The sequence below is a fragment of the Macaca fascicularis genome, chromosome 14 (assembly GCF_037993035.2).
Source record: "Macaca fascicularis isolate 582-1 chromosome 14, T2T-MFA8v1.1".
NCBI classification, from domain to species: Eukaryota; Metazoa; Chordata; class Mammalia; order Primates; family Cercopithecidae; genus Macaca; species Macaca fascicularis.
In genome coordinates this window covers 51,231,372-51,253,830 of record NC_088388.1, presented here as the reverse complement: position 1 = coordinate 51,253,830, position 22,459 = coordinate 51,231,372, and the positions used below count along the sequence as shown (strand labels likewise).

General features: G+C 39.7%; 1 protein-coding gene and 1 long non-coding RNA gene across 4 annotated transcripts; both read right to left on the bottom strand.

The window, feature by feature from the left end:
• On the bottom strand, positions 1-15,686 carry PSMA1 (proteasome 20S subunit alpha 1). Of its 3 annotated transcripts, none has more exons than XM_065528478.2 (10): positions 15,194-15,686; positions 14,198-14,242; positions 13,089-13,190; positions 12,859-12,962; positions 9,648-9,736; positions 9,066-9,136; positions 8,820-8,949; positions 5,819-5,898; positions 2,752-2,862; positions 1-373 (listed from the first exon to the last, which is right to left on the bottom strand). In XM_065528478.2, the coding sequence occupies exons 3-10, from the start codon at positions 13,161-13,163 to the stop codon at positions 317-319; spliced, it is 717 nt and encodes a 238-aa protein (XP_065384550.1). In that variant the 5' UTR covers positions 13,164-13,190; positions 14,198-14,242; positions 15,194-15,686; the 3' UTR covers positions 1-316. The 3 variants fall into 3 exon arrangements, with proteins under 3 accessions (XP_065384550.1, XP_015289652.1, XP_045227472.1); XM_015434166.3 differs by having other exon boundaries at positions 15,477-15,686; XM_045371537.2 differs by having other exon boundaries at positions 15,581-15,686.
• On the bottom strand, positions 10,767-12,711 carry LOC135967053 (uncharacterized). Its single transcript, XR_010580878.1, has 2 exons — positions 12,574-12,711; positions 10,767-10,803 (listed from the first exon to the last, which is right to left on the bottom strand). It is a non-coding gene; the product is annotated as an uncharacterized lncRNA (long non-coding RNA).
• Positions 15,687-22,459: the final 6,773 nt, after the last annotated feature.

Genomic DNA, 22,459 nt, shown 5'->3' with positions numbered 1-22,459 from the left:
TACCAGGCATTGAAACAATTTTATTTCACAGTTGTCTTTAAAACCACAAAGACACCTATATTCTTCATATAAAAACATTAGTATAGATACCCATACTTTCCAGAAAATGATTATACAGACCCTCTCAAAGAAAAATGTATTCCATTATATAGGTTTCAGTGAGGTTGCTTGGAAAAAACTCACATCTGGACTGATTCCTAAAACATAGCATTCCACCACTCTGCAACTTTTGGTTCAAAGTATAGATTATTGTCATCAGTATGTGGTGCCTATATTCTTACATATTTGATAATACATATATAGACTGGCTTATCACTTAATGTTCCATTGGTTCATCAGCCTTTTCTGCAGGTTCATCAGCAGGTTGAGCAGGCTTAACAGGGAAAGAAAAAAAGAAAATATGTAAAATGAACACTTGATCGGTATACACATCTAATCACAAATATTACATTATAAAAAATTGAGAAAAAGGGGTAAAGAGATATTCTGAATACACAATTTTAGTTCACTGTTCTGTTAACATTTCTGAGCAGTACTTTTTTTTGCTCATGATTTGAGGTGAATAAAGATTTTTTATTTAAAAAAAAAATACAGTTGGCCCTTGAACAACAAAGGTTTAAACAGTGAGGGTCCATTTATATGCAGATTTTTTTCTTTTTCTTTTTGTTTGCTTTTACTCTAACATTGTTTAGGGTGAAGCTTTTGTTTGTTTTTTTCCAATAAATATAAACTAGCAGACCAACTATGTAGCCTAGAAATATAATAAAAAAGAATAAGAAAAAGGTATGCCATGAATGCATAAAATATATGTAGAAACTAGTCTATTTGGTTGGGTGCAGCGGTTCACACCTGTAATCCCAACACACTGGGAGGCTGAGGCAGAAGGATTGCTTGAGCCCATGAGTTTGAAACTGGCCTGGGCAACACAGTGAGATCCTGTCTCTACTAAAAAGAAAAAAAATTTGCTGGGCACGGTGGCACACACCTGTAGTTTCAGCTACTTGGTAGGGTAGGGGGAAGTGGGAGAATCGCTTGAGCCCAGGAGTTCAACCTTGCAGTGAGGTCTGATAGCACCACTGCACTCCAGCCTGGACAAGAGGGCAAGACCTTGCCTCAAAAAACAAAAAAAAAAGAAACTAGTCTATTTATGTGTTAAATGCCAGTTTATGTAATCGGTAAGGCTTCCAGTCAACAGCAGGCTATCAGAAGATTTTTAGGAGTCAAAAGTTATATGTGATTTTTCAACTGTGCTGGGGTTTGGCACTACTAAACCCCACACTGTTTGAGGATAACTGTACATATAATTTCACATTTCTGAAAACCTAAATATCATTGAACAATTCTACCATTTTAACATACTTTGTATTGCTCAGGAGTAAAAGCCTCCCTTGTATTATCACTATTAGGCTTAAAATACAATCAGCACTTTTTAGACATTCTTTTCCCCTTTACCAAACTAGTTGTGCGGTATTCCACAGCATTCTTCCCAACAGTGCTAGTTTTTACCAAAAACAGTTTAAATATTGCAAATCTTGCTCCCCCAAATAGTACCAACAATATCCTTTTCAAGTTCAAAATACTCATGCTGTAGAAATTTCCATACTAGATTCATTTTTACTTTCAATTACACAGCTATCAAATAAGCATCTATAAATAGCAAATGTGTATTCTAAACGTCCAGCAAAAAGACCCGTATTTAACCTGAGATTCACTTCTTGATGCTTTTCTCTTCGTGAAGAGCCATCTTAGTGTCCAAAGCTGGCCCCCAATGAGCATTTCTTCCAGTTTCCGCTCACACAGAATCTGGGCCGGGCCAGTGACTCACTTTAACCAACCGAATGGGTGTAAGTGATGTGCCAGTCCTGCATCTCAGCCTTAAGAATGCCTGGCGGCTTTCACTTCTGACTTTTGCAAGCCCTGAGTTGCCAACATGCTAGAGAGACCCTGCTGAAGAAGTGGCCCTGAAACTACATGGATAGAGGCTCAGTCATCCTAGCAGAGGTCTTTGCCTTATAGATGCTCCTCTAAGACACCTAAAAGGTGTTAGTAAAGAAGACAGGTGACTAAAGTTTTCTTGGGTGTTCCAGTTGCACCCCACAAATGACTGCAATGTTTGAGAGATCCCAGATGAGACCAGCAAAGAACCATGTAGCTGAGCCCCAGTCAGCTGCAAAATTGTGAGAAGTAGTGTTTGTTGTTCTAAGCCCCTAAGTTTTGGGGTAGCTTATTACCTAGCAATAGATAACCAAATAATCAACACTTCTCCTCCCCCTTTTTTTTTTTTGAGAGAGAGTCTCACTCTGTCGCCCAGGCTGGAGTGCAGTGGCGGGATCTCGGCTCACTGCAACCTCCGCCTCCCAGGTTCAAGCGATTCTCCTGCCTCACCTCCTGAGTAGCTGGGACCACAGGTGCGTGCCACCACGCCCAGTTAATTTTTGTATTTTTAGTAGAGACGGCCTTTCACCATGTTGGCCAGGATGGTCTCCATCTCTTGACCTTGTGATTCACCCGCCTCAGCCTCCCAAAGTGCTGGGATTACAGGCATGAGCCACCACACCTGGCCCCCTTTTTGTGTTTATGGAGATCACTGCCCTTTCAATATTTAACTTTATTCAGTTCTTAATTTTCCTGTTGCCATTTGAATTATGGGCCCATTTCAATATTTAAGACAAAATGGAAAATTTACAGATACAGCTGTGGTAAGAACAGCAGCTTACAATAGAACTAAAGCCTCTTGTGATATGATTATACCTGTGCCTTTCTCTGTGGCCTTTCTTCAAGACCTTCGAGGAATGGAGACACATCATCATCATCATAGATTGTAAACTCCAAGTCTTTACCAACAATTCCAATGGAAACATTCTGAAGGGTAAGAAATGGTAAAAGTAAAATAAGATAATTTGGATGAAAAAATACATATAATAAAATATTGGGTGAAAAAAGCAGAATAAGGATTTATATAGCACCTGAATAAAACCTTAAAAACCATTTATGGGTAGGGGAAAAAAGAAGGAAACTAGCAGACCCTTGTCATTTGCAGATTTAATATTAATACTCACTTTTGATTATCATGAGTAACTCCAAAGATCTATATTATCTACAAACATTTTTTTTTTTTTTTTTTTTTTGAGATGGAGTCTCGCTCTGTCGCCCAGGCTGGAGTGCAGTGGTGCAATCTCGGCTCACTGAAGCTCCGCCTCCCGGGTTCACACCATTCTCCTGCCTCAGCCTCCCGAGTAGCTGGGACTACAGGCGCCCACAACCGCGCCCGGCTAATTTTTTGTATTTTTAGTAGAGACGGGGTTTCACCGTGGTCTCGATCTCCTGACCTTGTGATCCGCCCGCCTCGGCCTCCCAAAGTGCTGGGATTACAGGCGTGAGCCACCGCGCCCAGCCTCTACAAACATTTTTTAAAAAAGATTATGCAGGTTATAAAGTCTTCACATTGATATTAAACAATAATTATCCAATCACTATAACAAAATGGCTTGATAAAAGTGACTAATCTCACTTTATTAATGATCATTAACTTCAAGTAGGCCTTAGTGGTTCCTGGATCCCACTATACCCGTTCCTACATCATTCATGCTCCCCTTCTTTAAGACACTTCTAACATTCTCCAAGCTCTTTGCAGCTGAAAACCTTGTTCCTTTATTACTGCAAAAACAGAAGCAATTGGAAGAGAACTTTCACAAGTTCCCACTGTATCCACTCTTTCCTATACCTATGTCCCTAGATTCTCTCCTTTCCCATTAAAATTTCCTCTCTAAGGCCAACCCTTCCATCTATGTACTATTAAAGGACATTGCTCTAACAATTTTCTCATTATTTTTCCTCATAAATGCTTCCCTAAATTTACTTGGATTACTCTCACAATCATGCAGCAAATGTGATGTAATTTCTTCCATCTTAAACAAAACAAAACAAAACAAAAAACAATTTATCTCTCCTCTTCCAGTCACCACTCCATTTCTGTGGACCGTCAACAGAAAATATCCTCCAAAGAGCTATCTCCAATTCCTCATCTCCCATTCTCTCCTGATTCCACTATCACGTTTTTGCCTTATCATTCCATTAAGGTTGTCTTGTCAAGTCCTTAGTGACAACTTCATTGCCCTTCCTCCTTGAAAGTTTATTCATTTGCCTCCAATGCCTTATTTTCCAAGTTTTCCTCCTACTTCTTTGACCACCTTTCTCAGTCTTTTTTGCTAATACCTACTCATCTCCCTGTCGCTAAAGGTTAGAGTGTTCTTGGTCCAGTCCTCATAATGCTTGTCTAACTATTCAATTCCTTTAGGAATCTCTTCCAGTCCAGACTCTAAATGCCATTTCTATATAAAGACTTCAAAAATTTGAAATGTAGGTTGGACCACTCTCTGTGGAACTCCATTGGTTGCTTATAACTGCTTACTCTGTACCGTCAATTGGACAAAAAGGCATTTCAAATTTTACATGTCCACAACTGACTGCCTGACCTTCCTCCCCAACGCCTACTTTAAAACCTGTTCCTCCCACTGTCTTCTTCACCTCAGTAAATCATAAATCTTTCCTTCCAATTAATCAGGCCCAAAACCTCAGAGACATTCCCCGCTCACACCCTACCACAAATCTATTAGCAAACTTTTTGGCTGTAATTTCAAAAGATATACAAAATTGAACCACTACTCTTCATCTTAAACTCTGTCACTCTGTTCCAATCGCTATCATCTCTCACATGAATTACCTGAATAGCCTTAAAACTATTTCTACCCATAGCCCCACTATCTATCTACCCCTACAATGTTTTTTTTTTTTTTTTTTGAGATGGAGTCTTGCTTTGTCACCCAGGTTGGACTGCATGCACCACCACGCCTGGTTAATTTTTTGTATTTTTAATAGAGACGGGGTTTCACCATGTTGGCCAGGCTGGTCTCAAACTCCTGACCTCAAGTGATCCACCCACCTCAGCCTCCCAAAGTGCTTGGATTACAGGCATGAGCCACCACGCCCAGCCCACAATCTGTTGTTAAAATGCCAACCAGAGTGACTGTTTTAAAACCTAAACCAAATCATGGTATTCCTCTGCTCAAACTCTTAATAGCCCACTCAGAGTAAAATGCAGAGTACCCACAATGCCTTATGGGACCTCCATTACCTCTCTGATTTCTTTCCTTTTCCTCTTGATGATAGATCCCAACACTACTGGCCTCCTTGCCTTCAATACTAGGGCCTTTGCATTTGTATTTCCTAGAATAATTTTGCTCTAGACATCTGCATAGCTCACACTCACTTACCTCCTTTATATCTTTTCCTCAAATTTAATTTTCTTGGTGAAAATATCCTTGACCACCTACCTACATCCAATTAAGTCATTCTTTCTCCTTTTACCCTTTTTTATTTTTTACATAGCATTTATCTTCTTCTAATATACTATATAATATACTTATGTGTATACTGTCTTTCCCTACTAGGATGTATGTTCCATGAAGGAAAAGGTATTTGTTGTGTTTACTATATTTTGAATGCCTAGAAAGTGCCTGCACATGGTAGATGCTCAATATATATATATTTTTGTTAACTAAATAATACCAAGATAGGCCAATCTGCTGAAAATAACGAAGGACATTTTGCATGAGATTTACTGGTTTTACTGCTTTGTACCAAAAAGAAATGCTTAAAAAATAAAATTGGATTACTTAGCAAATAGCTTAAAGGGAAAGAATCTGCAAGACAATCATATCCCAAATTAAAGAATATTGTATATATACTCCATTACATTTATGCAATAAAGGTTTAAACTGTAACATTAATATCTACAATTGGAAAAGACAATACTTACCTTTGTAGTTAGGTCCTGTTCTGCAGGAAGTGTCTCTCTTAAGGCACGCAGACCATGTTTAACTAGTTCATTTAAATTGCCTATATGTAATAAATCAACAATTATTTCTTAATTTCATTGTTAGGCTTCTGTTATTGATCAAATCTACAGTCTGAAATTGTGGTTTTTAGTTACACACTAAATTTATCACAGTAAAAACAGCCAAGTTTAATGCTAGTCATACAATCTTTTAATAGCATTCTGTGACATTGCTGATCATTATTTAATGAGAGGACTCATTATTTCTGTTACAATTTTGATCTTCTCTTTTGCTAGGTCAAATCAAAATCCCGACAACAAATTATACAACTCCAAGTTTTGTAGAATGTGTTCTGTAGAATCCTAGTCCCTATATTTGCTCATTGTAAAAAGGAATCTCCAACTTATTCTATGTGGCCAGTATTACTGATACCAAGAATAAAGACATCACAAGAAAAGAAAACTACAGACCCAATATAGATGCAAAAAATAATAACAATAATAAAAAAATAAAACCCTCAACAAAAACTACAAATGGAACCTGGCAACATATTAAAAAATTATATACCATAGACAAGCGAGATTTATCCCAAGAATGATAAGTTAGTTTAACAACTGAAAGTCAGTGTAACACACGTTAACAGAAGGGGGAAACCTGCATAATCACCTCAAGAGATGCATAAAAAGCATGTGATAAAACCTAAAATCCTTGCATAATAAAAACACAAAACTAGTAATTGAAAGCAACCTCTTATAGAGGGCATCTACAAAAAGCTGACAGGTAACATCATTTTTGTTTTTGAGACGTAGTCTCGCTCTGTCGCCTAGGCTGGAGTGCAGTGGGGCAGTCTCGGCTCACTGCAAGCTCTGCCTCCCGGGTTCATGCCATTCTCCTGCCTCAGCCTCCCGAGTAGCTGGGACTACAAGTGCCCACCACCACGCCCGGCTAATTTTTTGTATTTTTAGTGGAGACGGGGTTTCGCCGTGTTAGCCAGGATGGTCTCGATCTCCTGACCTCGTGATCCACCTGCCTTGGCCTCCCAAAGTGCTGGGATTACAGGCGTGAGGCACCACGCCCGGCCAGGTAACATCATTCTTAATAGTGAATGACTAAAAGCTTTTCCCTTAAGTTAAGGAACAAAGAAAAGAATGTTTGTTCATGCAACTTCTATTCATCATTAGTACCAGAGGTTCCAGCCAGGGCAATTAGAAAGGAGAAAGTAAAACTATCTCTATTCCCAGATGACACGATCTCAGGAATCTATAAAAAAATGACTAGAACTAATAAACGAGTTCAGCAAGATTGCAAGATATAAGATTGATATACAAAAATCAACTGTATTTCTACGTAGTTGCAATGAATAATATGCAATGAAATTAAGAACACAATTCTGTTCACAACAGCACCAAAAATAATAAAATACTTATAACACAAATATGATTTGTACATGGAAAACTACAAAACATCAGTGAAAGAATTAAATACCTGGCCGGGTGCAGTGGCTCATGCCTGTAATCCCAGCACTTAGGGAGGCCGAGGCAGGTGGATCACCTGAGGTTGGGAGTTTAAGACCAGCCTGACCAACAACATGGAGAAACTCTGACTCTACTAAAAATATGAAATTAGCTGGGCGTGGTGGCGAGTCTGTAATCCCAGCTACTCAGGAGGCTGAGGCAAGAGAATTGCTTGAACCCGGGAGGCAGAGGTTGCAATGAGCCAAGATTGTGCCATTGCACTCCAGCCTGGGCAACAAGAAGAGCGAAACCCCGTCTCAAGAAAAAAAAGAAAAAAATAATTAAATACCTAAATAAATGAAGATATTCCATGTTCATGGATCAGATGCCTTGTATCATTTAAGTAACAGTACTCCCCAAAATTATCTATGGATTTATTGCAATCTTTAGGAATTTCCTATGCAGGTTGAAATGTGCTAGGCAGAGGGTGCCGATATGAGCAGTTCTGAATCAAACTGGACACTGAGTTTCCAATGAGCTTCCCTGGGCAGAAACGTCACATACATATTGCTGCAAGTGTACTCTGTGACTCCTTCTGGGAAGGAAAGAGCATAAGAAAGCCTGCACATAGATTCCTCTGGACTGTATTTTTCCTTAATGATCCACCTATGTATTGTTATTTTATTGTTATAAGTCTTAACCTGGGAGTACAACCATATGCTGAGTGCTTTAAGTCCTAGCAAATCTCCCAATTTAGGGGTAACCTTGGGGACCCCAATCCATTTACCATAATTTAAAATGTTAAACTTTAAGCAAGCATTTACCAAGCTTATTTGTCCAAGGAATCCTCTTTTCCCAAAGTTAAACCTATTGTCATCCTACAACAGTTTGCTTTGAGTAATGTCAATTAAACTATTTTTCTCTGCATTCACTAAACCCCAAATATTTCCTCCAAAGAATGCTATGTCACCAGAAAACAGATAAGATGACAAAGAAATGTAAAACCCAATATCCTCCTTCCAATGCAAAGCAAAGCAAAGCACTTGAAAACCTGCCCTGTCATAATATCTTACCTCTTTTACCTTCTTTTCCCTCAGCTACACTGCCTTTTTATTTCTTGTTTATGGACTACTAATGCAGAAATGTCTGTGTGGCTTAAAATAAGACTCACAGAAAACTAAAAGTGAACAGAGCTTACAACTGGCAGGTAGTATAGTGGTTCTCCACTCTCCACTCCACAGGGCACACTTCTGACCAACTGAATCAAGAATTTTCAAGGTTGGGAACACATTTATATTTTGAAAAAGTTCTAGTCGTGATTGAAACTACGGTATCAATTTTAACTTCTGGCGGTAACCAGAAGTTGAAGTTAGTATATGTGACAGAAACAAACTCTTCTGGGGCTTAATTTTAAAAAAAAATTCTTTCTGTAAGACTGATAGTTTTATGTAGTTAGGATACTATATTTATTTACTATATAGACTGGAAGAGGCCAAAAAAAAAAAAAAAAAGCAAGGCTATCACTTACACTCCATAAATTCAGACATATGTCTCTCCAAGTAAGTACGAGCTGACTGGGATCGGGCTCCAATGGACATGGCTCTGCAGTCAAAATAGTTAGCAGATGGACAGGTTTGGAAAATGTGAGGGCCCATATCCTACAAATAGAAATAAATACACCACATAATTATTTATGTTGGTTGAACTAAAATTTATAAAAATTTCTAGTTAATAAAAAAAATCATTAACATATAACAATATTCAATGAACTTACATCATAACCGGCAATAAGCAGCCCAACACCATATGGTCTCCGGCCATATCGTTGTGTTGGTATCTGGGTCTCTTAGACTGGTTAAAGAGCTTGTTTTAACAAGGAATGAAGTACTATCTTTATTTTCAAATTATACATTATTAACAAAGGTATCTGGCTTATTCCTTAATTGTTATATAATCCACCAGAGAAATAACGCAAAAGGACACTATTTCTTTGGCCTAATATAAAATGTTTGCCTTTCTACCAAATCTAAGAAAGAGTGCCAACAAAATGATTTCTTCCCATGTAAAACCTGATTTGTTTTGGATACAAGGGGTCTAGGATTTCTTGGGACATCTAGAACCATTAGGAAACTTTAAATCCCCTCTAAAAAGATGCTTAATTTTCCTGAAGTTGGGCTTATCTATGTCTAGCAAATATCAATTGCTTATAAAGGCTAATGAAAGAGCAACCCAATTTGTTGTTTTAAAGTTTTCACAATCTTACCTATGTCATGTTATTATCATATTCCTAATAATTAACAGAAGTATCAAAACCCTTCAAAGTTCATATCCATAAATGCTAACATAAAAAGGATACTGCTTCCAATTAGAGATACAAGACGAGACACAGGCAGTGGTCTATCAAATACAAATCTGGAATCCAAACACTCCTGACGCATAAAATTACTAAAAAAGAAACAAAGTTTAGTAATTGCAGATTATAGACAACTATTCCAATCTAAATCGTTTGATTTCACTTCTCATTATTCCAAGTGTTTACATGGATCACATCCATATAAGACAGACAGAAGGTAAGAAAGACATGCCTGCAAGGGTGCGTTTTTGTGCCAAACTCTGGAGCCACATAAGGTTTTTAAAAAATACTGAAATATTTTTTAGCTCTAGAGAATCTTTGTCTCACAGCACTTATAGAACAGAGAAGGCTGAACAAGAGAAAAAGAGCAACCTCTCTTCTCTTATCCTTCCCACTGTCAGCAATCTTAATTCTAGATCTTGAACCAGCAAAAAGATTATCTACTCTGTCCTTTTTTCTTGAAAGCAGACTAACATTTCCCCAAAAAAGCAACTATAAGAAATGGAAACCACAGCAGAGGGCATCTTTACGTGTTCCTGCCACTGTTACTTCTATTCATAAGAAGTACTCTAGAGGAGATAGTGGACACTAGCCGCTGAGTCTCACTGTTAAATCTGATGAAATTCAAGCAAGGTTAACACTGGGGAGAAGAGAATTCATGCCTATAAATAAGATCAACAAGAAATGGATATGCTCCTTTCTTTCAATGTTGCTTTGTCCAGTATATGTGTATGTCACATCTGATCATCACATGGTTGACTACAGGAACCAAGCTATTTGTTCAGTACTTGTATGCAAGTCCATTTCCCAATGCTGTCTAAAAGTAAACTGCCCAATATCGCATGCAATAATCACATGTGGCTATGGAGCCCTTGAAAAGAAGCTAGACTGAATTCAGAAGTACAAAATAACATACCAAATTTCAAAGACTTAGTACCTAAAAACGTGCAATAACTCATTAATAAAGTTTTTATATTGATTATGTGTTGGCATGGCAATATTTTATAGATTGAATTAAATAAAATGTTTGATAATACATTTTCCATTTTGAAGAGTAGGTGGAAACTCTTAAGGCTGTCATATTGCTGACTTAGAGTAAGGGACTGGCTGAATAACTTGAAATTCTTTCCTTCTTTTTTTTTTTTTATACTGAGTTTCACTCTTGTCGCCCAGGCTGGAGTACAATGGCATGATCTCAGTTCAATGCAACCTCTGCCTCCTGGGTTCAAGCGATTCTCTTGCCTCAGCCTCCCAAGTAGCTGGAATTACAGGCGCCTGCCACCATGCTCAGCTAATTTTTTTTATTTTTAGTAGAGACAGGGTTTCATGATGTTGGCCAGGCTGGTCTCAAACTCCGGACCTCAGGTGATCCACCTGCTTCAGCCTCCCATAGTGCTGGGATTACAGGCATGAGACACCACGCTCAGCCTGAAATTCTTAAACAATAGCACTACTATTTACACTGCTTTTGCTGCTGCTGTTGTTTTAAGAATAGGGTCTCACTCGGCCTGGTGCTGTGGCTCACACCTGTAATCCCAGCACTTTGGGAGGACGAGGCAGGCGGATCACAAGGTCAGGAGTTCTAGACCAGCCTGGCCAATATGGCAAAACCCCGTCTCTACTAAAAATGCAAAAATTAGCCGGGTGTGGTGGCACATGCCTGTAGTCCCAGCTACTTGGGAGGTTGAGGCAGAAGAATCGCTTGAACTCTGGAGGCGGAGCCGAGATCATACCACTGCACTCTAGCCTGGGTGACAGCATGAGACTCTGTTTCAAAAAAAAAAAAAAAAAAAATAGAATCTCACTCTGTCACCTAGGCTAGAGTACAGTAGCACTATCATAGCTCACTGCAACCTTGAAATCCTGGACTCAAGCAATCCTCCCACCTCAGCCTTTTGAGTAGCTAGGACAACAGGTGTGTGCCACCACACTCAGCTAAGTTTTAAAATTTTTTGTAGAGATGGGGATTCACTATGTTGCCCTGGTCTCAAATTCTTGGCCTTAAGCTTCTCAAAGAGCTGGGATTATAGGTAGGAGCCACTGTGCCAGGCCCACCCTTATAATTTATATTCTTTCTTTCCTAATCAAATCACAAATTTAAGAGATTAGTTTTAGCTAACTGCCTGCCATCCACAATACACATACTCACATAATACCTGAAAGGCTCTGTGTTAGTGCTTTACGGTAGGCAATTTAAAATATTTAAAAATAGGCTGGGCATGGTGGCTCACACCTATAATCCCAGCACTTTGGGAGGCTGAGGTGGGTGGATCACCTGAGGTCAGGAGTTCAAGACTAGCCTGGCCAACATGGCGAAACCCCGTCTCTACTAAAAATACAAAAATTAGCCAGGTGTGGTGGCGGGTGCCTGTAATCCCAACTACTCGGGAGGCTGAGGCAGGAGAATTGCTTGAACCTGGGAGGTGGAAGTTGCAGGGAGCTGAGATCATGCCAGTGCACTCCAGCCTGGGTGGGTGTGAGACTCCATCTCAAAAAAAAAAAAAATAATAATAATATTTAAAAGTAGCCTTGATAAAGAAAACACTGGAAAAAATTCAGTGTTTAGGTATTTAGCCCAATCTCAGATACTAAGTGGTGAAGGTGAGAACTCAATCTGTGCAATTTCAAAGCCCTATCTCTTCATTTACATATTGCCTTTCAACCATAAATAATCTGTCTCTTCTAGACTCTCACAGAAATTTTTCTGTTATATTATAGATAAACTAGATTTGAGTTTATAGATAAACTTGCCTTCAAGTTCCTTTAAGACAAGATCCATGTCTGAGTCACTTATGTATACCCTGCAGTATCCAGTATTGAGCATTGCAAAAAATAAATGTCTAATAAATACTGATGTATTGAAGAAAACAAGCACAAAGAAAACATGTATGGTTCAGCTTCTCCTTAGAAACCAGACAAAAGTATCAACCTCTTCTTAGACATAACAGGGTCTCAAACAATATACATTGTATTAACAAATATCACATTACTCAGGGACTTCTAAAAAGTGCTGATGTTTAATTTTATGAGTTATTCCTATGGGGATCAAAAAATGGAAAATTTAATAACAAACTCAAACCCACCAAGGTATTCATAATCTTAATTTACAAGCATTCTGGCAGACAACTTCCTAAAATATCTTATCTGGATCTTTTTGAGAAAACTAATCAATTATGAATCAAAAAGGATGTTTATTTTTCATGATTATACTTACCATAACAGTCTAGCATCAGCAGTAAGCCCCGCAATTGAGATACCAATATGGTTGTCAACATGGAGAATTTTTTTCTGATGAGCTGCAAGCTCTGATTGTGCCCTCTAAATGGAGACATTATAAGATGTTAAAAAAAAAAATGTAAAAATAAGTTTACAACCTCACTGTCTATGGTGAAATTTACATTAATAGTTTTTTACAGAGGAAGACATATTTATTACTTTACTTACTTTCAATGCAACCAACACTGCATGAGTTTTTGATTTCAGACCAACTGTGGCTGAACCTTGTTTAACAGCTTCCATTGCATATTCAATTTGATGAATCCTGCCCTAAAGAAAAAAAAAACAAAACCACATCTTAGAAGGCCTTTTATAACTTAAAAATTAGAGTTTTCAAATGTCAGGTGGGCATAGTTAAATCTCAACTGATTTTTTTTTAAATCAAGAAACTTTTTTTTTGAGACAGGTTCTCACTCTGTCACCCAGGCTGGAGTGCAGTGGCACAATCTTCAGCTCAGTACAACCTCTGCCTCCTGGGCTCAGGCAATCCTCTCAAATCACCGTCCCCAGTAGCTGGGACTATAGGCAGGCACCACCACGCCCAGCTTATTTTTGTATTTCTTGTAGAGACCAGGTTTCATGTTGTTCAGGGTGGTCTTGAACTCCAAGACTCAAGCAATCTATCTTCCTCGGCCTCCCAAAGTGCTGGGATTACAGGCATAAGCCACTGCGCCTAGCCAAAAGCTTCTTTTAAAATAAATTTTGTTGTATATACTTAAGGTATGCAACATGATGTTGTAAGATACACATATATAGTAGGGTCACTATCGCAGAATGAACACATCCATTGTCTCACATACTTACCCATTTTCCTCTGCTGTGGCAAGAGCTATCAACTACTCACTTAGCAAAAATCCTGAATACAAAACACTACCTGCATTATTAGCTGTAGTCTTCATGTTGTACCTTAGATCCTTCCACTTGCTCAACCTACATATTTGATACTTAGTATCTCCTCTTTTTTCCTCCCCACTGCTATTCCCTACCCTGGTAACCACTGTTTTATTCTCTCTATATATATATTTGCTCTTTTAAACAAAACATTCCACATATAAGTGAGAGCATGAAATATTTTTCTTTCTGTTTCTGGCTTATTTCACTTAACATAATGTCCTCTAGGTCCATTAGGAGACCTATTTTAATTATAAATGCAACTTCCAAGAACGACTAAAATATTATATTCCATTTTCCCCAAGCCTATGCTCTCACAAGCTTCTAAATATATTGCAGCCACAAAAAGCCATTTCACAGAAATAGTTTAAAAAACATTATTTTACCTGCGGGCTCCAAACAGTGACATCATTGTCGTACTGATTTCGAAACTAAAAGTAAAAGAAAAAAAGACCTGTTAATAGAAGAACATTTCAAATCCCAACTCTAACATTCATTAAGAAATATGCTTGTGTTTCCATTCAATGTTAAGGCACTCTGTTCATGCAATCTTACTGGAAGATTACTACTGTACTCAGACGTAAGCCAATTCTACATTTACCATAAACTGGTGGGAGAGGGAGAAGCAGATCTAAATGGGTCCTATTTTTCCAACCTCTTATTCTAAAACCATCCATAGCAATCCCTTTAGGCTCAATTACTAAAGTTCACAATCAACTTTCTTGCCTATTTTTGCTTATGCTGCTCCCTTTTATTGGGACCTAATAAATGGTTAAAAGCCTTTCTCTTCTTTAAGTTAGCTTAAATGTCGATTTCTGGAAGTCTTCTCCTTTTCTTCCCAAATCCCCCTAACACATACTCCCACAGTTCTTTATCTAAACGTCCCTTTCTGTTTTTATGATTAGCTTTTCTTCCCAAATCCCCCTAACACATACTCCCACAGTTCTTTATCTAAACGTCCCTTTCTGCTTTTATGATTAGGGACATGTATGACTTTTGAACGTTCACTGTAGTTATGCTTGTACAAATGCTCTGTCTGTATATTCATATTGAATGAACAAAAATGTCCTCAGAAAGTTAGAGGTGGACACAAACAGCTGCAGCGATAGAACCATTACGGCTATTATGACTATTATAACAAGTCTAGCAGTGCTGGGGAGACTAATCACGGGAGTGAGATTGAGTGCGAGCACAGCACTGGAAACCCAGAACCCTATGTTGTAACCCAGATTCCATCACTTCCCCTCTCAGCCTCGGCTTACTCATCTGTAAATAGGTGACTGGACAAAATTATTGAAAAGGGCCTCTTCTAACCGAAGTCTAGGGGAGAGATAAATCAGACGGACCCACCAGGAAAATGGACGCGGTCCAGGAACACAAACCTGGGGGTCAAGTCCGCACTGGTGGTACAGGTAGGCCTCCAAGTCTCTGTCTTCTCCTCTCCCATACACAGCACTAGGGGCTATTCTGGACCGCTCAGAATCTACTCCACTGAAGGAACCTGAGGGGCGAACTCATCTAGCTGACAGAGGAGTAAGTGTCGGAGGCTCCCCGGGAAGCGAAAGCGGTGGAAAGGCCGCACTGGCTACCGACAGCCCCTAGCCCGGCCAGGCCGGAGATGCTGAATCACTGCCGGAGCCCGGCCGTCTGCCGAGGCTCCCATACCTCGTGGCCCCGGGCGGCGCTAAGGATGACAGGAGAGGTGGCTCGTCATCCCCCAGTCACCGGAGCTCTGCCCTAAACCTTCCAGAGGTCGGGATTCAACGTACCATGTTGGCGGCGCGGGCCTGGTTGCGGCCTCCAGCAAAACTGAGAATCAAGGAGGTGCTGCCGAAAGTATCGCTCAGCGATCTACAGAGAAGTCTGCGGGAGTCTGATGGCGGCGGCGCAGGGTAGCGCAGTCTATTCCAGAGATATCGATAGGCTTGCAACACTTCCCCTTCCTTAAAACTCTCCGACCGCTCGGCGGCGGGCGGAGCCTGGGAAGATCTAGTAACTGAGATTGGCGGGAAACCCAGGGCTGGGAGTGCCGGCGGCTGAGAGCTGCGGGGGACCCTCTGTCACGTAGCCCTTCTTGGTTCCTGTGTATTGCGGATTCCCTCCAGTTTCTCCCGGTGGCGGGCTGCATCTAAAGTCTTACGAGGCAACAGCCGTGACTCCGGGTGATACTAGCTCTCATTCACCGTCCACAGATTTTGGGGTGTTACGTGACTGAAAGAAACGAGGCTGCAGGAAAGCCCCAAGATAACGATCCGTTTCTGTGTGTCAGCCGTATTCTTCCTCGAGTATCTTGTTTGTGTACATGCTTTTATTTGTATTAAGGTTGGTGCAAAAGTAACCGCGGTTTTTGCCATTTGGCAAAATACCTTGGAATGCTCTTCCTTATTCCCTGGAGATGTTATCTTTCAAGGCTCTGTTGTCGTTAACCCCTCATTATTATTATGATTGGTTTCCTCCACCAGACTTTGAACTCCATGAGGGCGCTGTCTTTCTGTGTCCTCAAAACCAAGCATGATACCTGATTAGGCCACTGAGAAAAAATGGACACGTTCTTTCGATTTACCTATTTTGTCTTTTGAGAGCATCTTTCCGTAATGAAATAGTCTGACATCTTTGCAAACAGCTGCCAATCTAACATCCACCGGCTATTTACATTCTTTGTAAAAAAAGAGACTGGGTGCGGTAGCCTGTAATCCCAGCACTATCGGAGGCCGAGGGCGGAGGATCGCTTGAGCCCAGGAGTTCGAGATCACTATATTATTTTAATACAGTGGGACCTCGTCGCTACAATAATAATAATACTACTAAAATAAAAAAGGCTGGGCATGTTGGCATGCGCCTGTGGTCCCAGTTACTCGGGAAGCTGAAGTGGGAGGATCTCTTAAGCCCGGGAGATCGAGGTTGTAGTGAGCCGTGGTCGCGCCATTGCACTCCAGCCTGCCTGGGCGACAAAGATTCTGTTTCAAAAAAAAAAAAAAAAAAAAAAAGCCGGGCGCGGTGGCTCACGCCTGTAATCCCAACACTTTGGAGGGCAGAGGCGGGTGGATCACGAGGTCAGGAGATCGGACCATCCTGGCCAACATGGTTAAACCCCGTCTCTACCAAAAATACAAAAATTAGCCGGGCGTGGTGGCGTGCGCCTGTAGTCCCAGCTACTCAGGAGGCTGAGGCAGGAGAATCGCTTGAATCGGGGAGACGGAGGTTGTGGTGAGCCGAGATCGTGCCACTGCACTCCAGCCTGGGCGACAGAGTGAGACTCAGTCTCAAAAAAAAAAAAAAAAAAAAAAAAGTACTAAATTGTTCTCCAGAAATGTTTTACCAACATATACTCTCAACAGTAGTATATGAGGTTGCCTCCTCTAATTCATCAACACTGGTTATTGCCGTATTTCTAAAAAACACTGTTGATTTGGTGGACTAAATTAACAGATTAAATTAATAGATTGTTCTCTTTCGTTTCTCCAGAACCCAGCACAATGCATGGCACATATTGTTTATAAATAGTGCTAAATGATTAAATAAATGCTCATTTATAAATTGTCATATACTACGTAAACATTTTGACAGTTCTTTCCATATATATCTCTCTAGCCACATGCCTCACACAGATGTGTAATATACAATTTAAAAAAATAAGATGATACTGAACTGTTTTTATTAATACACTTAAAAAGTTATAGCTATCATATGTCCATAAGTAATCGTCTATATTATTTTCAATAGTTGCATAGTATTTTATTTTATGGAAATACAATAATTTGCCTAACTATTGGTGTGCAATTAGATTGTTTCCAAGTTATTGGTGTCATAAAAATACTATAATGAATATTCTTGTACATACACACCTATTGTGTGCATTAATTACCTTCCCTCATGAAGAATTCATATAATTGTGGGGTCAAAGGGAATTTACATTTACAGTTATGATAAATATGGCTGAGTTGCAAAAAAAGTTGTATCCATTTAATATTCTACGCTGCCTGAGAGTCAATTTTCTCTATATTCTCACCAACACTGGATATTATAAGTACTTTTTACTTTTATCAAGTTGAGAAAATGTGTTTCTTTTTAAATTTTATTTATAGTTTTTTTATTATTAGTAAAAAAAAATCTTTTGTTGTATTTATTGGCTGTTTATATTACTTTAGTGGATTGCCACTTCATTCCTTTCCTCATATTATTGTGTTAATCATTTTCTTACTGACTTGTAGGAGCTTCCTGCAATTAGGGATGGTAACCTCTTATTACTGTGTCACTTTTATAGAAAGCGCCTTTTGGATACAAATAAAAGAAACCCACTGAATCTAGTTTAAATAAAAGTTGAAGCACACATTGTAAGTATGCAACAGGGAATCACATAAATATCCAAACTTTTTTTTTACTTTTTAAAAACATTTAAAAAATTTACTGAGATATTCCTAGTACCTGAAACAAAGCCTGGCATATAGTAGGCACTCACTAAACATTTGTTGAATGAATGAATGATAGATCACTCCAAAACCTGTCCTTCTGATTATTATTTCCTAAGCAAATATCTGGGGCTTTGTGATACATCCTTTATTCACAGCAATTGTCTGGACTCTTCAGAATGGCTGTTATCAAAGCTCTACTTGTAGACCAAAAGAAGGGGCGTTTGGTTGACCTTTTTGTTAAAACTGAAAGGGTTTATTAAAGGTTTATATGACTTTCAGCTCCTCTTTGTGTGTTTTGGGGATTTGACTCAAGATACATCTTTAAAAACAACAACAACAACAACAACTTTTTTTTTTAAGAGACAGAGTCTAGCTGTGTAGCCCAGGCTAGAGTATAGTGGCATGATCACAGCTCACTGTAACCTTGAACTCCTGGGCTCAAGCCATCCTATTGCCTCAGCCTCCCAAGTAGCTAGGGCTACAGGTGCACACCACCATACCTGGCTAATTTTAAAATTTTTTGTAGAGACACGGTTCTACTATGTTGCCCAGGCCAGTCATGAATGCCTGACCTTAAAGTGATCCTCCCTCCTTGGCCTCCCAAAGTGCTGAAATTACAGGAGTGAGCCACCATACTCAGCTCCTCAGCTCTCAAGATATATATATATACACACATATATATATACACACACACACACACATATATATATATATTTTTAGACAGGGTCTTTCTCTGTTGCCCAGGCTGGAGTGCAGTGGCACAATCACTTCAGCCTTGACCTCCTGGGCCCAAGTGATCCTCCCACCTCAGCTTCCCAAGTAGCTGGGACTAAAGGCAAGTACCCCCATGCCCAGATAATTTTGTTTATTTTTTTTGTAGAGACAAGGTCTTACTTTGTTGCCCAGGTTGGTCTTGAACTCCTGGACTCAAGTTATCCTCCTGCCTTGGTCTCCCAAAATGCTGGGATTACAGGCAAGAGCCACCATCCCCAGCCTCAAGATACATCTTGAGCATTAATCAGAAGCTGAAAAACTGATCAATAAAGATATGTTGTAGTAAGACTAGGTCAACGAACATAGCACTACTTCTTTAAAGGTCATTGGAAGCCAGGCAAAGTGGCTCACACCTGTAATCCTGACACTTTTTTTTTTCTCCTGCTAATGCAGGAGAATTGCTTAGGGTCAGGAGTTACCAGCTTGAGCAACATAGCAAGACCCTGTCTCAAAAAAAAAAAAAAAAAAGAAGAAGGAAGGAAGGAAGGGAGGAAGGGAAGGAGGGAAGGAGGGAGGAAGGGAAGGAGGGAGGGAGGAAGGGAAGGAGGGAGGGAGGGAGGGTGGAACGAAGGAAGGAAGGAAGGAAGGAAGGAAGGAAGGAAGGAAGGGAGGGAGGGAGGGAGGGAGGAAGGGAGGAAGGGAGGGAAGAAAATTAGCCAGGTGTAGTTGTATGCACCTGTAGTTCCAGCTACCCGAGAGGCTGAGGTGACAGGATCACATGAGCCCAGGAGTTCAAGTTTGCAATGAACTATGATCAGCCTGGGTGACAGACTAAGACCCTGTCTCTAAATAAATAAATAAATAAAGGTAATTGGTAAGTTATGTTAGGCTTTTAAAAGAATCAAATAAAAGTAAATTCTAAATAAAAGCCAAGTTGAACATTTTTTTCATGGATGTGTAAATCTTATCGTGTTATTATGTTTAACACCTGTAACTGGTAAACTGAACAAATAGATGTATAGGGTGCAATTTGTAAGTAACTTATTTTCACTCCGCATATTAAAACACACCTGGTGGAATTAATCCTTCTATGCTCATTGAATAAAATAAGACACACATCTCATGACTTTTCTGGTTGTTCAAGTAAAAAATGTTTGACTTCCCTTTTATTTCTCTGTCTAAAATTTCTCTCCTAATCCCCACCACACCCACCCCCACCCGAACTCCCATTATCACCACCAACTCCAGGTTTCCTTCCTTCTTTCAAGTTCAAACAGAGAAAGAGGCAAGAAAGTTCTTAACTTTGCTACTACAGTTCTGTGATTAAGGGTTGCTACTCTTTGAGCTTGGCAGATGTTTACAGTTGACACTTGTTACTTAATGAGTTCTTTGGTAACCCCTTAATTCTCACCTTAGCTCAATGAGAAAATACTGGTAATCTTGTGCTTACCAAGTAAATATATTTCATCTGGCTGTCAGCTCAATGTTAATTGCTAGCATGTATAGCTATACCCCCAGCTTTTTTCTGTGGAAATCTTATCCTTCTTTGTGACTGTTTCTAGTAGCCCTGGTCTAATCCAAATACCTACAGAGTGGCTTTGCCTCTGAGAGTGCAGACTTTGACCATATCCCAAACTAATTTTTGCAATTAGCCAAAATTTTTTGCTCTCATCCACTACAATGTTAGCTCCATGAAGTGGGGAATTTTTATCTATTTTGCTCACCACTGAATTTGCCTGTACCTAGAAAAGGCAAATACAGTGCCTGTACTTAATAAGTGCTACATTAAGTATTGAATGAATGAATTCCTCAGATATGAGTCAGGCGCTAGTCCACTGTGACCTCAACCCCTACCCTACCCCCCTGCCAGGTGTAGGGATCATACATCAAAGTTTCATTAAAGCCTCTTTCCCTAGGTGTGAGGTGAGGAAAAAGCAATGTCCACTCACAGCACACCAAAAACTTTCTCAAAATCGTCTAAACTCCAATCTCTGAATTAGAAGTAGATGGACAGCTAAGAGTTGCAAAAACAGTTCCCTTTCCACTCCCCCCACCCTTTTTTGGGCAATTTCTACTTTTTGTGGTTTTCCACTTTATTATAAAATATGAGAATAGTTGGCATTTTACTTTCTTGGAGCCTCAGCCAAACTGAGACAGAGTCCCATTTTAAATTGCAACTACACATACAAAGCTTAATTGCACTTATTTGTTCACATGTTGTCCTCACACTAAATCAGGAGCTGCTGGAGGATAGAGAATGTTTCATATTTATCTTCGTACATATGTTTAATGTGTCACACTAACTAGATGCTCAATAAAGTTTAGTTAAAAGAGTGGGCTGGGTGCGGTGGCTCATGCCTATAATTCCAGCACTTTGGGAGGCCAAGATGGGCAGATCACGAGGTTAGGAGATCGAGACCAGCCTGACCAACATGGTGAAACCCTGTCTCTACTAAAAATACAAAAATTGGCCAGGTGCGGTGACCCACACCTGTAATCCTAGCTACTTAGGAGGCTGAGGCAGGAGAATCGCTTGAACCTGGGAGGTGGAGGTTGCAGTGAGCCGAGATCACTCCACTGCACTCTAGCCTGGGTGACAGGAAGGACAAGACTGCGTCTCAAAAAAAAAAAAAATTTGGTGGATGAAAAAAAGTTCTCTAGTAGTAGTAGTAATAATTTCAAATACTTTACATAGTACCAAAGGTTGAAGTCTAAAACTCTATGTTTCTCGTACTCTTCTAGTAGTTTTATTTGGAAATATTTATAGAAAAATTGTGGAATTGCTTATACTTTAATGTCATTGTGCTAGATATTCTCTGATGACCCTATAGATATACTTCACCCCCCCTTTTTTTTTCCTTTTTTCAACTTTTATTTTAGATTCAGAGGGTACATGTGCATGTTTATTACATGGGTAGATTGCATGTTGCTGAGCTTTGGTGTATAAATGATTTCATCATGCACATAGTGAACATTGTACCCAAAAGGCCCTTCTTCCACTCCTCCACTCAAGTCAGCCCCAGGATCTATTGTTCCCATCTTTGTGTCCAGATGTACTCAATGTTTAGCTTGCATTTATAAGTGAGAACATGTGGTATTTGGTTTTCTGTTCCTGTGTTTGTTCCCTTAGGATAATGGCCTCCAGCTCCACCTATGTTACTGCAAAGGACATGATTTTGTGTTTTTGTGTTTTGTTTTTAGAGATAGGGTCTCATTCTGTCTCACAGGCTAGAGTGCAATGGCGCAACCTTGGCTCACTGTAGCCTTGACTTCCTGGGTTCAAGTGATCCCTCTACCACAGCCTGAGTAGCTGGGACCACAGTCCCATGCCACCACACCCACCTAATTTTTGTATTTTTTGTAGAGACGGGGTTTTGCCATGTTGCCCAAGCTGGTCTTGAACTCCTGAGCTCAAGTGATCCACCTGCCTTGGCCTCCCAAAGTGCTAGGATTACAGGAATGAGCCACCATGCCCAGCCTCCTGTATTTTTTATGGCTGTATAGTATTCCATGATACTTTAA

Excerpts from the sequence above, each read along its gene's own strand:
- PSMA1 (XM_045371537.2), bottom strand. Across the intron at positions 12,963-13,088 it reads CAGTGTTGGTTGCATTGAAA|AGGGCACAATCAGAGCTTGC; the intron begins GTAAGTAAAGTA and ends GTCTCCATTTAG. Across the intron at positions 9,737-12,858 it reads GCTGATGCTAGACTGTTATG|TAATTTTATGCGTCAGGAGT; the intron begins GTAAGTATAATC and ends TTTCTTTTTTAG.